At 49.0% G+C, this 15,923-nt stretch overlaps 2 protein-coding genes across 2 annotated transcripts in view; one reads left to right on the top strand and one right to left on the bottom strand.

Moving 5' to 3' along the window:
* HABP2 (hyaluronan binding protein 2) overlaps positions 1-7,757 on the top strand; it is a 37,514-nt gene extending 29,757 nt beyond the window's left edge. Inside the window, exons 9-13 of the mRNA XM_061193256.1 lie at positions 1,068-1,323; positions 1,730-1,872; positions 2,587-2,721; positions 4,092-4,237; positions 6,441-7,757. Coding sequence (XP_061049239.1) covers positions 1,068-1,323; positions 1,730-1,872; positions 2,587-2,721; positions 4,092-4,237; positions 6,441-6,605 — 845 coding nt within the window. The 3' untranslated portion in view covers positions 6,606-7,757. The remainder of the gene's footprint in view (positions 1-1,067; positions 1,324-1,729; positions 1,873-2,586; positions 2,722-4,091; positions 4,238-6,440) is intronic.
* NRAP (nebulin related anchoring protein) overlaps positions 7,032-15,923 on the bottom strand; it is a 78,132-nt gene continuing 69,240 nt past the window's right edge. The window contains 6 exon segments of the mRNA XM_061193243.1: positions 7,032-7,293; positions 7,838-7,969; positions 8,730-9,023; positions 10,688-10,807; positions 14,160-14,264; positions 15,550-15,648. Of these exon segments, the coding sequence (XP_061049226.1) occupies positions 7,189-7,293; positions 7,838-7,969; positions 8,730-9,023; positions 10,688-10,807; positions 14,160-14,264; positions 15,550-15,648 (855 nt within the window). The 3' untranslated portion in view covers positions 7,032-7,188.

The raw sequence follows: 15,923 nt of genomic DNA, 5'->3' as shown, positions 1-15,923 counted from the left end.
CTGAATTCCAGCCTCACAGTCTTCCTGCCACGCTGCCTTAGCCCACCTTTCTACCCATGTCTGAAGCAATGCACCCTCCCTCTGCTCAATGGAATTACTTCCCTGGACAGTTTCATTTCTGTGCCTTTGCTCTTATGGTCACCTCTGTCTGTAATACTCTGTCCCATACCCGCTCTTGTTCATATCCAACCATTTTTTGAGAATCAACCCAAGTAACCACTCCTCCAGGAAGTCCTCCATGATTTACCAAGTGAAATATTCTCTCTCCCCTCTTACAAACCCCATGGAATAGATTGGGCACCATTCATGCAACACTTGTTGCTCTCTCCTTTGCATGACAGTTATATGTGCAAATGTCTTCTCTCCCCCACCCTACTTCATCTGAATATCTTCCCCTGGGCACCAAAAAAGCCTCCAAAATATATGTGTGCATTAACAAATAGTTAAATGCATACCCAGAGATGGATTTATATATTTATACACACATTTTTTATTGAAGTATATTTGCTGTACAATATTACGTAAGTTACAGGTGTACACTACAGTGATTCACAATTTTTAAAGGTGGTACTACATTTATAGTTATAAAATATTGGCTATATTCCCCCATTGTACAATATATCCTTGTAGCTTATTTTATACCTAATAGTTCATACCTCTTAATCCCTACCCCTGTCTTGCCCCTCCCTCCTTCTGTCTCCCCACTGCTAACCACTAATTTGTTCTCTATATCTGTGAGTCTGCTTCTTTTTTTTGTCATATTCACTAATTTGTTGTATTTTTTAGATTCCACATATAAGTGATAAACATTTTTTATGTACCTGTGTACATGTCAAAATAAGAAGGAAAAAGCAACATCTTCATCAATTCTGTAGACTCGCTTTGTATTAATCAATGTATTCAACAAATGCTAACTGCACACGTGCCTATCCTATATGCACCAGTATAGTCTCTTAGCTCTGGACACTAGTTAAGCTTCGGGATGCAGAGCCATGCCTCTGACAAGGTCCTTCTGAAGATCTGGAGGGAGGGTGAGAAGGGTGATTTATTTTTCTTGTGCTTCACAGATGTTGCCTACCCAGAGGGAAGCCTCACGGAGCCCCTGACCAAACTTCCCGAGTTTGACTCATGCGGGAGGACTGAGATAGCAGAGAGGAAGGTCAAGAGGATCTACGGCGGCTTTAAGAGCACAGCGGGCAAGCACCCATGGCAGGCGTCCCTGCAGACCTCGTTGCGACTGACCGTCTCCATGCCCCAGGGCCATTTCTGTGGGGGGACACTGATCCACCCCTGCTGGGTGCTGACTGCCGCCCACTGCACCGAGTAGGTGCCTGCTGGGAGCAGAGGTTAGGGTGGCTGCAGTCTCCAGGGGGGTTCTTCTCTTCCCATCTGAGCAGCATCTTGGCAACTCTGGCAGGACCTGGGGGTCGGATCTTGCTCCAAGTGCGAGGGGATGTTTCCTTACAACCAGATAGAAGAGAGCTCCCATGTGTAGAGTGCTCACCATGTACATTACATGTGTTCTGACATGCAAGCCTCAAAACTAGCTACTTAAAGACAAGCAGGAGAGTTCTTTAGCCAGACCATGATTACAGATGAGGATGCTGAGGCGCGAGAAGGTCAGGTCATCTGTCAAAGGTCACACAGCTCACCAGGAGCAGAGCCAGGCTGTGGCTCCAGTCTCTCAAATTCCAGGGCTAGTTCCTGATCATCTTACTTTCCCTTGTAGCTTAAAAGCCAAATATCTAAAAGTGGTGCTAGGGGACCAGGACCTGAAGAAGACAGAATTCCACGAGCAGAGCTTTGGGGTGGAGAAGATATTCAAGTACAGCCACTATGACGAAAGAGACGACATTCCCTACAACGACATTGGCAAGTCTCTTCTATCGTGGCTCTCCCGTGGGTCTTGTCCTGGGTGGATTTCTCTACTGATGGAAAGCTGAGGTTTGGTTCTAGAAGGTGCTCTTGTCTTTTTGGTCCCTCATAGACCCTGTAAGGTAGAGCATTTATTCCAGAGCTTTTTAGTTCTTAAAGGTCTGTGTTAGTGTCGCAGATAAATGTGCACAAGTTCTTAAATTGAGGGGAAGAGATGCGGGGAACATTGCGTTGTGGAGAGAGCTCAGCCTTGAATTAACAGCTGGCTCACCTCTCTAAGCTTCAATTCCCTCTTCTGTAGAACGGAGACACTGATGTACAAGCCTCCACTTCCTATGTGCTAAGTGACGTGATGTTCATGTATCCCCATGCACATCTGGCACCTGGTAGGCAATGATGGACTTAATCTGCCTGCTGCTTAGTTCTATCCCCTATTTCTCCATTCACAGACCTCTCACTCTTTCTGCTTCCTCAATATCTTTTTCTCCCACTTAAAGCCTGTTTTTAAAAAAAGGATTAGAAGTAATTTAAAACTCAGCCCGAAGTGTTATTACTCCTCCAAATTGAAAGTTAAAAGAATGAAATGACCAAGGGAGAGTTCTTTTAGGTATCGGGAATGGGGCTTTGCTAGGTCCACCTTCCAATCAAGTTGAAGCTGATGCTTCTTTGATAGAGAGGATATCACTGCCCGTTTCCCCTTTCTCTACCTAGCTTTGCTCAAGCTAAAGCCAGTGGATGGTCACTGTGCTCTGGAATCCAAATATGTGAAAACTGTATGTTTGCCTGATGGTCCCTTTCCCCCTGGGACTGAGTGTCACATCTCCGGCTGGGGTGTTACAGAAACAGGTGAGGCTGGCCATGCATTCTCCTGAGGCCCAGGTGAGTTACATCCACCAGACAAGAAAGGGTTACACTCAACTGCCCTCCTGAACTACATATCAGTGTTATATTCAAAATGTATAAACAAAAGAAAGAGATTGCCCCATCTCTCAAGCTCCAGTTAAATCTCATCACCTTCAAGGAGTCTTCTCTGATCTCCATATCTGTCCTTGGCCCCAACCCTTAGATCTTTGACTTTCACCAAGCATTGATCCTGTGTCCATGGAGAACTTTCTCCTTTCCTAGGTACATTGGAAAGAGGATAAATTAGAAAGAAGATGGATTTTGGAGTCAGACAGACTTGTATTAGGTTCTCGGCTTTGTCACTTGGACGGCTGAGTTTCAGTTTCCCAAAAACATCCTAGGTTTGGAATCATGATAACAGGAGATGATAGAATTCTCCAGAGATATTCATTAAGTCAGCCCCTGGAGGGCAGGGGTCAGGTTTCATTCACCTTTGACTCTCCTACGGTGCTTTGGTCAAGGCTCTCTACATAGTAGCATTCTATACATTTTTGTTAAATCAAGCTATTGATTTATCTCTAGGATTTGGTCTGATGTTAAAAAGTAACCAAAGGACTACTTTCCTTATAGTACTGACAAGAGTACATCCTCTCATATATGAAATTCAGAAGTGTATAGCAAGTCTCTCTCAAATACTCAAAATAGATTTCTCTTCCCCCCAAATCTTGTTCTTAATAATGGAAAGCAAGAATCACTTTAAATAGGCCCATATTCATGAAGAAAGTGAAATGTAATATACAAATTTGTCAGAAGGCTTCTGGGAAAGAAGATTTCTGGTAGATAATTAGATTTAGGGTTAACCAGGAAACCTTTTTGTAGCTAACTTCATTGGAGTCCATCTAAACCTTTCAGCATCACCGTGCTGACGAGAGCAGGTTGGGCAGAACAGAGGTTCTTTAGGCAAGGAAAGGTCTGCTCTGGGAAGCAGGTACTCTAGGTGATCAACCAGGGCACTTCATGCGTCATGAAGGCTCTACTACATGCAGCCCTCTGCCAGGCATGGGAAATTAAAAATGGGTTTAAGACACCATCCCTGCTTGCCCAACCTCACCGTCTAGTCGGGGAGACAGAGGAGGGCATAAATGATTCTGCTCCATGTGATAAACACAGCATTGAAGGTCTGTAGAACCATCGTGAAGGCTGAAAGCAAAGAGCCCCCAGCCCTGAAAGATGAGGCTACTCTGCCCATCTCCTGGAAGAACGCTTCCTGCCGAGCTCAGGTCTGGTGGCCCTCTTCTGACTGCTGCTGGCTTCTGGTGGGGCACGTTCCAGCCTGGTCTGTACAGTGGCAACCTCTTTTCTCTGCCCCGCAGGAGAAGGGTCCCACCAGCTCCTGGATGCCAAAGTCAAGCTGATCAGCAACACCGTGTGCAACTCCCGCCAACTATATGACCACATGATCGATGACAGTATGATTTGTGCAGGAAACCTCCAGAAGCCTGGGCAAGACTCCTGCCAGGTCAGAGACTCCAAATGGTACTTGAAGAAGGAGGGGCTGACAGGACCTTACACCAGGCACAGAGGGCCCTTAGAACCCTGGGCTGGGAGGCGGGTTCAGAGACCCACCTGCCATTAAGCTAAAGGGGACATGTCTGTCCTCTGGCAAATCTGAATCCACATCAAACCAGGACGACTCAGCATAATAACCATAGCAGTCACTTTGCCCACATTGTCCAACTTAATTCTCACAACCATCTGGTGAAGGCGATGTCATTATCACCGTTGTACAGATGCTTACAGAAATCATCTTGGCCTATAGCACCTGGGTGGCAAGTGGCAGAGCAGGAATTTGCTCCACTGTGTTTAAATGGCCTCAGCACTGGGCAGCTTGTCTGAAAATCCCAATAAGCAGGGAAGAGTCCCAAAGACCAGTGGTTGGAAGGAGAAAGATGAGACGCCAGAGAATTCACAATAATATTGACTAACCATTAGGATTTAAATGTGTGTGTGTGTGTGTGAAGGGAGAGGGCGATTTAACCCTAATAAACTAATTGGCTGAGTGACTCCTCTGTGGCCAGAGCCAATTTAGAACCTGCCTGACACCTGCCCCCAAATAGGACTTTGGGGGACCAGCATGGGCACATTCAAATCTGAGCTCCTCCCTACAAAGAGACCCAACAATGATCTCCCAGCCTTGAGCCCCCTTTGGGATGGGAAATCACGGTCACTCTCCCCAGGGTTTGTGGCTCTACTGTGACCCTCTGCCCCTTCCCAAGGAGCCACAGATATCCACCTACTCAAAGGAGGTGTGTGGGCAGATGGGAGTGATTTTCCCTAAGTCTCTAGAAGACGAATAAGAAAACAGATTGTTCAATTCCCTAGATATTTCAAGGGCTTCCCTTGCAGGCTTTAAAAGTAGATGGTCATGGGTTTGAAATCTGCTTCTATCCTTTACTTTGTGACCTTTATCAATCACTGAATAGCTTAGTCAGCTCGGGCCCCTATAACAAATTACCTTAGACTTGGTGGCTGGCTTAAACAACAGACATTTATTTCTCAGTCCTGGAGGCTGGAAGTCTGAAATCAGGTGCCGGCATGGGCGGGTTCTGGTGAGGACCCTCTTCCAGGTTGCAGACTGCCAACTTCTCACATGGTGGAGAGAGAAAGCTAGTTCTCTAGGGTCTCCTCTATAAGGGCACTAATACCATGCATGAAGACTCCACCCTCATGACCTAACCACTTCCCCAAAGCCCCACCTCCTAATAACATCCCAGTGAGGATTAGGCTTCAGCATATGAATTTGGGGGCAGGGAGACATAAACATTCAACCCACTGCACTGAAATAATTCTCCAACCTCAGGTGTCTAATCTATAAAATGGAAATAGTGTATCCATAATATCAGCAGATTGTGGCTAAGATTGAAAGAGACAATTCATTAAAAAGCCTACCAGTCGTGGTGCGTAAGCAGCAGTGTGTGTGTGTGTGTGTGTGTGTGTGTGTGTGTGTGAGAGAGAGAGAGAGAGAGAGAAAGAAAGAGAGAGAGAGAGAGAGAGAGAGACATCCTCATTCCTCTCCTCCTCACCATCTTCATCTCCTCCACCTTAACTAGGGGTTTAATATGAACCAGGCACTGTTCTATGTGCTTTACAAACATTAGTCCTCACAAGACCCTCAGGGTGGGGCAGGGGTTCTGTTGCTAGCCACGGTTTACAGTGTGAGAAACCGAGGCCCCGTTGGCCAGCAGGCGGTAAGCCTGGTTTGGAGCCCAGCAGATCTAACTCCATGGACCATGTTAAACATCAAGGCCATGCTGCCTCTGAGCCCCATCCTCCTTGCCATGTGTGTGCCCTTGTGGGCCCTGGAAGGGCTCTATCCAAACAGGGCACCTCTCAGCCTCCGCCAGATCCCTGCCGGAATGAGACGTTGAGGGCCCCTTGTAATACCTGTTTCACTAAGAGTCATGGCGGGTCAGGAAGTAGGGCTGGGCCCGTGGCTTCTCTGACTCAGGAAGCCCTCACTGACTCAGGACGTAGGTTGATATTTGTTTCTCTCCCTTCAGAGCACTGTGTCACATGAGGCATTGGAAGAGCCTTGTTGCTACTTTCCCCAGGGCCGGCCAGCAGTCTCACCCCTCCCCACCTGGCATCCCCTCATGGAGGGTGGGGCTGTCTCTGAATGTATTCCTATTCACAAGGCTGACTCCTGCGTCTTTTTCCCGTAGGGTGACTCTGGAGGCCCTCTGACCTGTGAGAAGGACGGTACCTACTACGTCTATGGGATCGTGAGCTGGGGCCTGGAGTGTGGGAAGAAGCCAGGAGTCTACACCCAAGTGACCAAATTCCTGACTTGGATCAAAGCCACCATGCAAAGGGAGGCTAGCTTTTGAGGTGTCTTCCAAAGCTCACAGCCCATCCTCCTTAGCACCCAGCCAAGGCGAGGCCTCACGGGCAGCCGTGGACAGCCCCTGAAGCCTCCGAGTGTCCAGGCTCTAAGCAGAGACCACTGCTGCCCAGCCTGGGGTGCCCTGGACCAGCATGGCCACCACTTCCTCAGGCTCCCTCCTGGGAAACCCAGAAATGAGAGAATCAACCTGAAGTATATGACGTTTGCTTCCCTTCCAACAATTGTAGCTTCTAGAAAATCAGTATTCATCGACTGCCTTCACCTCGGACATTTGCAAATGTGAGATTTCAGACGGCTTAGCGTCAGTGGGGGTCACCTTTACATCTTTATTCCTCATCCCAGACACTCAAGGCACGCAACAGGGCCACCCACTTCTAGGCATCCGACAGGGGACCAAAATACAACATTCTCCGCCCACTTTCAGAGAGTTGTTATTTTAATAAAGGAGGATCGGAGCATGGGCTGGGGTGCTGTTTTCACAGTTGGCCGCAACTGAAGCCATGTCTCTGGCGTGCAAATTTCCTCTCCAGCTTCTCTCCCAAGAATCCCAGGTGGACGCCGCCCACTCACAACGGCAGGGCCTTCCTCCTTTTGACGTGAAGAATCTCGGTGGCATCTGGGTTCACATCCCCCCTCTGATCATCTCCGGTCTCTACAGCCTCCTGCCCCCCCTGCAGAAATCAAACACACCTCTCTGAGTTAAGATGAACCTCCTGCCCTGCTCCCATAGGACAAGCTGTCTAAAATGCTTGCCCTCCCCTTCCTTTTTCCCTCCTCCATCCTCCCCAAGAAGAAGGATCCTCAAGGCAAGAAAGAGAAAGAAGTAAAGCCAATCTCATTTAGACGTGGCATCTTTCTTCCGAACAAAGTAGGGTTCAAAACCCAGACTGTTGTAGCCAGCAAGTCCCTGACCCCTTCCATGAATGTAACGAGCAAGCAGTCAGCACAGCCTGGGCTGCCGCGGCTGCGATTGATATAGCCCCGGCATGTTTGTCTCCGAAGAACTAATGGCTGTGACTTCAGAGAAAACCCTGCAGGAAGTTTAACCCGGGTGTCATCCTCCTGGTCACCTCAGACCCATGAAATTAGGCGCCTTGCGTGAGCTGCATTTCACACGTCTTTAGAGCCAGCTGACCTTTGGCCAAAAATAAAGTTTGAAAAGAAACAATGAGTTTGCCTTTCCCCCATGGCCTTGCAAGCCAGCCCACTACTCACGTAAGCTCCCCGGAGACCCAGGCCCCTCGCGTTGGCCAGCTCTGCAGCCCGCCGAGCCATTTCCACTTTGTAGGAGCCAGGAGGTGTCCAGCCAATACCTCTGGTCAGGTTCAAGTCTGATTTGTACTTAACCTTGGGGGAAGGAGGGAGGCAAGAGGAATAGGTCAGCAGGGTTTGGGGGGAGGCTTAAAAAGCCTGCCCTGGAGAATATGCTGTCAGTGAAGCCAGGTCAAGGGAGCCAATTCATCTTAAGCAGGAGCTCCATGGCATTGAGGACCCTATGTGCTGGGAGCTGGGCCAGCATAACGCTGCCCTCTGCATCTTTCCATTCAAGTGATGGGGCTGTAATGGGGGTGGAGGGTCAGAGACCTGGTTCAAGGCCGAGCTCCCATCTTGACTTGCTCTGTGGCCTTACGGAAGTCATTTCCCTTTTTTGGGCTTCAGTTGCCTCCCAGAGAAAGGTCACGGTCTAGGCGACTACTAAGATCCCTTGGAAAGAGTATGGCACGGCAATCAAGAGCTTGTGCTCTCACATCAAACCAAATGGGGCTCAGATCCCAGGCCTGCCACTTATTTGCCATGTGATCTTGAGTTTGTTACTTCACCTCTCTAAGCCTCAGGTTCCCCATCTGTAAACTGGGGCAGTGGTGGGGTGGCTGTGAGAGCTACGTGGCACGACGCTCAGAAAGCATTCGGCACAGAGCCTGGCCCACAGGAAGGACTCAATACATTGCAATTCTTGTCATTTCTTCTGGCACTATTGAGTTAGGTCTCCTGGGTTCTATCTCGGCCCAGGTCCTCCCTGAAGGTAACAGGGGACGTGGGATTCTGGCCATCTCTTATGAAGAGGCCCCAGAGGCCGGGCCTCGGCCAGGGAGTGAGGGCAGCCCACATCGCTCTGCAGCTGGTGGGCCTTCTGGGCATGCTTCAGGCCCAGCTGCTCTGGGTCGCAGGTGGGCTAGGGCAGGGGCTGCCTGTAGCACACACTGCTGGCCAGCTGCTGGCTCCTCTTGGCTTGGAAGAGGCTGTGGAACTGGGACCGACTCTTAGCAAAGTCCTTCCCGTACTCATTGTCACTCTGGAGTTTGCTGACACTGAGGAAATGCTTCATCCTCGGGTCGTCGTGGATGCTGCGGTACCCAGTCTGCAGGCCCCGGTCCCGCAGGAAGGCCTCTCTGTACCAGAACTGCAGGTCAGAGATGCAGAGGGGGGTCATGGGCGCCCACCTCCCTTCTAGGACCAGTCCTCAGGATTCTCAGCAGGAAGTTCAACAGTGGGTTAAGGGCACAGCTTTGGATTCAAGTAGACCTGGGATCTGGATCTCCCTCTGTTGCCTACTAGCTGTGTGGCCTTGGTTCAGTTACTGAGTCTCTCTGGTTTCTTGGTTTCCCCACCTGATAAAATGGGAGCATGAACCTCCACCCCATGGGACATTGAGAGGATTCCGTGGGGGCTGAGCTTCATGTCTGGCACAGGCTCATGCCCACCGAGTGTTGGCTGCTGGTATTATTGCTGCTGTAATAGTTAATAATCCAACAGCAAGAAAAATGTGTCCATTCTCTCAGTAGCCACTCATCCTTTGATTCTTTCCAGCTTTCAGGGACCCAGTCCAGTGCTCCTCAAACCATCTATAGTGAAGGACAGGATTCATTTTGTTTTGCTTTTTAAAATTTCCAATCTGCCAAAGTCCAATATGTGGTCCTCCTGCCTGTGATTAGTATGTAGTGGTACCAGGTACATTTGATAACACATAAAAACTGGCCTCTGGGCTTCCCTGGTGGCGCAGCGGTTGAGAATCTGCCCGCCAATGCAGGGGACACGGGCTCGAGCCCTGGTGTGGGAAGATCCCACGTGCCGCGGAGCAAACTGGGCCCGTGAGCCACAATTACTGAGCCTGCGCGTCTGGAGCTTGTGCTCCGCAACAGGAGAGGCCGTGATAGTGAGAGGCCCGCGCACCGCGATGAAGAGGGGCCCCCGCCTGCCACAACTAGAGAAAGCCCTCGCGCAGAAACGAAGACCCAACACAGCCATAAATAAATAAATAAATAAATAAATAAATTTAAAAGAGAAACCTCTCATTAAAAAAAAAAAAAAAGCAGACTTAAAAACAAAACAAAAAACTGGCCTCTCCTCTGCTCAGCCAGAGGAGTCCACCAGTCCCACAGGCTTGGAGGTCATAATGTCTAATTGCCAAGAATGTTTCTGAATGCTTGTTCTCGATTTCTGTACTTATCTCACTTTGGACCAGTAACAAGCCACTCAAGAATGATGACGTATCTAGTTAATGATATCTTCCTATTCAATAATACAAGCTGCCGTGTTTTGTCATGTTCTGTGCATGACACTATGAACCATTTTGGTTTCATCCCTACATCAATCCTAGGAGGCCAGTATTAGATGTCTATTTCATAGATGGAGATATTTGAGTTCAGAGAATTTAAGCAACTTGCCCAAGACCACAGAGCCAATTCCCAAGTGACTGAGCCAGGATTTGAACTCAAGTCAATCTAGGGGGGAAACCCAATCTCCTTCTCTCCCACCACAGTGCACTTCAGCTAAAAGAAAAATAGTCCCTCAACTGAAGGTCAACAAATCAATCGTACGTTAATTGACTTCTAGGTACTGTCCACATGCGTCACCTTTTAAGAGTGCCTCTCTTAAAAGAGAGGGAGTGGGAATACAACCCTCCCCAATTCCGAATTTCTGGCTAAGATGCTAAAAAATAAGGCCAACTTTTTTCTTTCATTTGAAATATTTGTTCAGTTTTGGTTCCCGGTGGTTTGCCTTTCAACAGATCTGGGAAAACCAGAGCAAAACCTATCAGTGAGAGAGAGAGAGGAGGGAGAGAACGTGAGGTCTTATGTCACTGGCAATCTCCCTGGATGCCCGGGCGGTCTGGAACGGGATGGCATCCAGCCTGAAGTCACGGCCACCATCCCGGGTCTGTTCCCAAGAGTTTCTGTAGACTTTCTAGTTGGGGAAACACAGAAATGAGTGAGCGGGGAGTGAGCAGCTCCATGTCTGGAATGTTGCTGGTTCTCAGTGGAAGTGGTTCCTAAACAGGTACCCTCTGTCTTGCTGGTGCCCAGAATGGCAGAGCCCGTGGTCCCACATCCATCCTGAGGACCTCCCCCAGCTCTGGCCACAAAGGGCTTCGGCTCTCAGCCCCCAGCCTGAGCATCAGGCCCTGCTCTTGTGGGTCTTGGGGTCTGTGGGTCTGGCTCATTTGCTACATCCCACTGGTACCAGATGCCCCTGACCCCCTTCTTTCTGTCTTTGCTTTACCTTCAGCGTTTCAGGTTTGCAGCTTCTAGATGCCAGAACTCAAAGTTCAAGAACCCTGTTTCTTCCCACCTGCCGAAGTTTCTATTCCTTGGGTCCTGGCACCCACATGTTCACTGGCTCCACTGACTTCCTGGGGGCCCCTGGGCTACCTCTGATGCCATGTCACAGCATCCCTACGAAGCATGCTGCATCCCACATGCACCCCTGGTGCCTGCACTGAGGGGAGAGCCTTCCCCTGAATTAAATTGATTGTCAGGAACCTGCCCGAGTTCCTGACCCCCGTATTTCACATCTTCCTCTTTCATTTTTTTCCCTTTTCAAGTTGTTCTCACACACCCTCGGGGAGTCTGTAATCACATCCTCTCAGTCCTCAGGTAGACCCACATCACCGATGGAGGCATCAAAATCTCCCGTGCCTTCATGTAGCTAATATTTTTTTTCAAGATAAGGGAATGGCTCCATGAAAGGAGTCATCTGGAGATCCCAGCGGAAGGCTGTTCTTTATTCCGCCACAGAGAAGGGAGACAGCAGGCGAGGCACATCACCAACAGATGACAAAGTGACAGCCCCAGACCGTGTCGGTCTGTCACTCATTCCCAGAGCCACGGCAGGTGAGGGGGCCCTTAAGAACCTTACTTTTGTCACTTGGAAATAGAGGTCAAGGCTGAGGCTCTGTTCTACAGGGGATTCTGGGGATTGAGCACAGGAAAAGTGGCAGAAAAAAGCAAAGTGCCCTCACGCCACCCCACAACCAGGCCTGGAACTAGAGGGGACCACGGAAAGCTCGAGCCAAGCGCGGTGGAGCTCATCGTTTTTCGGTCCTGCTGCCCGTTGTCACCTTCACCTTCATCACCGCCTCCAGCTCCAACATCACAAACCAGGAGCCAAACGCCTGTTCTGTTCAAGCAGCGAGAAGTACAGAACCGATCACCGCTGGGGTAATCACCTAACTGACAGATCACAATCAGGGCCCAAAAGATTAGATTTCCTGGGTCACCACTGAGTTTAGCGGGCAGGACCGAGAGGTATGAGGAAGGGGAGGAGCATTCAGACAATGACAGACCAACCAGCCCCTCTAGCATGACGCTTCCTGTTCTGATGGTCCCGCAAATATTAGACTAGCAAATAGAGTCCAAACCCTTATCATTCCCTGGAAAGGGGTCTGTTGCGGTGCCTTCCTAATAAGAGCCTCCATACCAGATCTGGGCTAGGAAATGACACCGATCTATCCACAGCATCAAACTCCGAGGTCACCCCACTCTGGTGTTCAATGCATCCCAGCCTCTGAGGCTCTGTAACTGAGGGTCAACTCCAGGGCACAGCCCAAATTGGGGTTCTCCCCGAGGTGCTGGATCCCCGTCTCCCGGCCACTTCTCCCTGTATACTAACTATTTGCTTGATTGTCATCACTTCCTCCCCGAGTTTTTTTTATTCTGTTGAGGTTCTCGCCTTGCCACTGGGAGCCTTTAGATTTCGCAGGCTCTTTGATTTGGAACCCTGGGTGCTCCTCTTCTTTATCACAGTGGGCACAGCTTTGCCCTCATCCTCACACATTAGAGTCATTTGATTCTTTAGTTATTTCGGCTGCCTTACACATCTCAATGGCTTTCTTTGCCCAGGAAGGTCACCTTCCCTCCACATCATCCTCACAGAGCACTTGATCCAATTGTGCGTATCCTACACGCCCCCGAAGAAGTGCTCTTTCAAAAGAGGTCCATGAGTTCTCCATACCCGCGTGCCCTGGCGGCTAATTTCAGCTCCGGAACTCTGCAGACTGGCATCCCTCGTGGGAGGAAAGATGCTTCTGCCACCAGCCTGGGGTGGCTGTCCTCCTTAAGCTGGGCCCCAAATGGACGGGCGTTTTTATCCCCGTTTCCAGGGCAATGGGCCTCCAATAGTTCCTCTAACGGAGGCCTTGCCTTCCCACATCCTTGCAGCATTAATGAGATGGATGTTTTGTCCAAGCTCCGCTGAGGGGGGAGGTCCCGCTTCCCCAGATGGAGGTCAGCCCACCAGAGCTGCTGTTCTAAAATTATCCCGCGCACAGCCCTCAAAAGCATCAAATGGTCATAATAACTCATATTTACAAAGCACCATCACATTCACTGTGTGGGATCCCACAGGGCTTTACAAACGCAACAAACTAATACACACGCTAACTAGAAGGCGCCTCTCGCCAACCCCTGCGAGGCAGCCATCTCTAGGGTGAACGGCAGCAGCTGTTGATCTTCACGGAGCCCCAGGACACAATGGCCGGGCCAGGGCGGGAAGAATGGCCAGACTCTGGGAGGCCCCGCGCTGCCCCAGGCCGACACACTCAGCCTGTGTTATTCTGATCTGACAGCATCTTTTGATTCTGCCGCCTTGATACCTGTTATCCCAGGATCACAGCTTTGCTGGAAGAGCGGCCGCCTATTCTATTACAACCAGGGGCCTCCAACCCCTGCCAACAAGCCTGGGTTTAGGAAACAGCATCTTGGTGATGCATGCAAAGGGCACACATCCAAGGGAAACAGATGTGTTGGGGTCTACAGCCTCACACACAAAGGAGCGGATTGTGTTTGGACCAGATGGACTACAATTGCAGCATCTTTCGAAACTGCAGAAAGCAGAGAAAGCGCCACTTTGTCTCCAAACTTACACTGCTCTGAATGGCTAAGGAGAGGTGTCCAAAGAACAAACAGAGCAGGTGTCTACACCCACGGGGCCAGGGCACCACTCCTCTGGCCGTAACCCAGCACCTGACCAAGGTCTTTGGAGCCATGCCCAGCATTAGGATTTGAGAGCTAGAAGGACCACAGGCATTGGCTAGCACAGCTCCAGCCCCATTTTACAGTTGGAAAACTGAGGCCCAGCGAGGAAAGTGGCTCAAAGTCACACATGTCATTTGTCCCACTCTCAATCCACGGTTCTTTCCACTCCCAGCCCCACTTCCTAGGACCTTCTTTTCTTTTTTTTTTAACAAATAAAATCCCGTTTGGGCACAGATCATTTTACAGAAACAGGCACACATCACATGAACCGCTGGTTCACTTACATCGCTCAGATGCAGCGCGTTGAGGCGGGCTCTGGTGAAATCGGGGTGGTCGGGAACCAGGGTGTATCTGTGCCGGGATTCGGCATCCCCTGACCTGTACAGGCGCTGCGGGGAAGAAGGCTCACAGTAAATGGGAAACCGCACTTGCTGCAGCCAAGGGGAAGAAGGGGCCGATTCCCGTTCCTGCCCCTCCCACTCGAGTGACCCCATACCCTCACCCCAGGGCACAGAAGCCCGTGGAGAGCATCCCTCCAGAAGCCACCCAGGAAGGGAGGGGCCCATGTGGCCAGGGTCAGGCGGTGGCCGGGTTGGTTTTAAATAAACCCTGCTTAAAATATTCATCAAGATTTGCTCCAAAAGGGTCACAAACCATCACCTTGGCTGGCTGTACCTGTGTGTTTCACAAACAGTAAAAGTGGGTGGACATTTCAGAGAATCTTTGCAACTAGGCATTGCTCAAGCTTTTTACTAGTAACAAGATGCCTCCATACCTTTGCTACTTAACACTAATAGTAATAATAAAAAGACACAACAGCTAAAAAGTCTTAAATGCCTTAATATCTGTTCAGAAATGTGAAGTTTTCACAGTCCAACCTGTGTCCCAAGAAGACACAATTTTAAAACTCAAGCTTTATCTTAGTTGCTATTTTTAGGGCAGCGATCTAAGAATTGCAAACAATTTTAGGAAGTGGTTGAGTCTCATCCAGCTTTAGAGAGGAAATATAATATTTAATATTCCGACCCTTTCCCAAATTCAATTTGGGTTTTGCAAATGTGAACTGGTCAGTACAACATTTGGACTCTGTGAGCACGGGGCAGCTTTGTCAGTGTGCAAAATCCAATCCCTGGACAATTTCAGAGAAAAAAATATATATGTAACTTCCTATTCTTTGAAATTAATACAGGAGAGAGGAAATGGGGCTAAATCGTATAGAGAGTAAAAGCAGAAAGAAGCTTTCGATATAGCCGTTTTTGTTTTTTTTTCTAATTGGCTTATGTTAAGCTTTTAATTCCATTATCATTTATCAACAATTAAGATGTATCTGACCTAGTGTTTGGTAAGGGATCATCAATAATACTTAGCATTATTATTGTTATGATTATGAGTCAAACTAGGGACATTTATTGAGGACTTACTCTGCTCCGATACTTGCTAAAAGCTTCACGTACTTTTATTTATTTAATCCTCATTTAATTCACTCAATCTTATGAAATGGTTGCTATCATTACCCTCCTTTCAAATAAGAGAACCGGGGTTAGAAGACATTAGAAAACTGACCCAAGATCGCCCAGGGAAGGGACAAAAGGTTTGCCCTCACATCTTAAGCACTGACCACTGCACAGCACTACCCACTCCTGGGCCTGGGATGAGTGAAGAGAAAACACCCACCTCATTGCAATGCATGTAGCTGTTCTTGGCATGAACTAGGTCTGGAGAGTCAACCACCGTGGTGAATTTGATAGTGTCTGGTTTTTTACGGTATTTGGTCTATAAGAGAAGGACCAAGATTCTCATGAAACGATCAAACACCATGCACTTTTCTGAGTGCAGCTTCACCCCATCTACTCAGTACCAAATGTACCAATGACATGACTGGAAAACAAGTCTCTCTTCTTGGTGGGCACCTCACCAGCATACGGAAGAGATCCAAGCTGCCTCTGTGATAAGGAACATTTTCCAGGTATTTACATTCTTGAAAAGAGAGGCTGCAAAATGCCATAGCTCATCACAATAAAGGAGTTCAGTAGAGGGAAGGATCCAGC

This window comes from Eubalaena glacialis, chromosome 1 (assembly GCF_028564815.1).
Source record: "Eubalaena glacialis isolate mEubGla1 chromosome 1, mEubGla1.1.hap2.+ XY, whole genome shotgun sequence".
Classification (NCBI taxonomy): domain Eukaryota; kingdom Metazoa; phylum Chordata; class Mammalia; order Artiodactyla; family Balaenidae; genus Eubalaena; species Eubalaena glacialis.
Note: the sequence above shows the minus strand (reverse complement) of the source record. Positions and strands in the feature narration are given on the sequence as shown.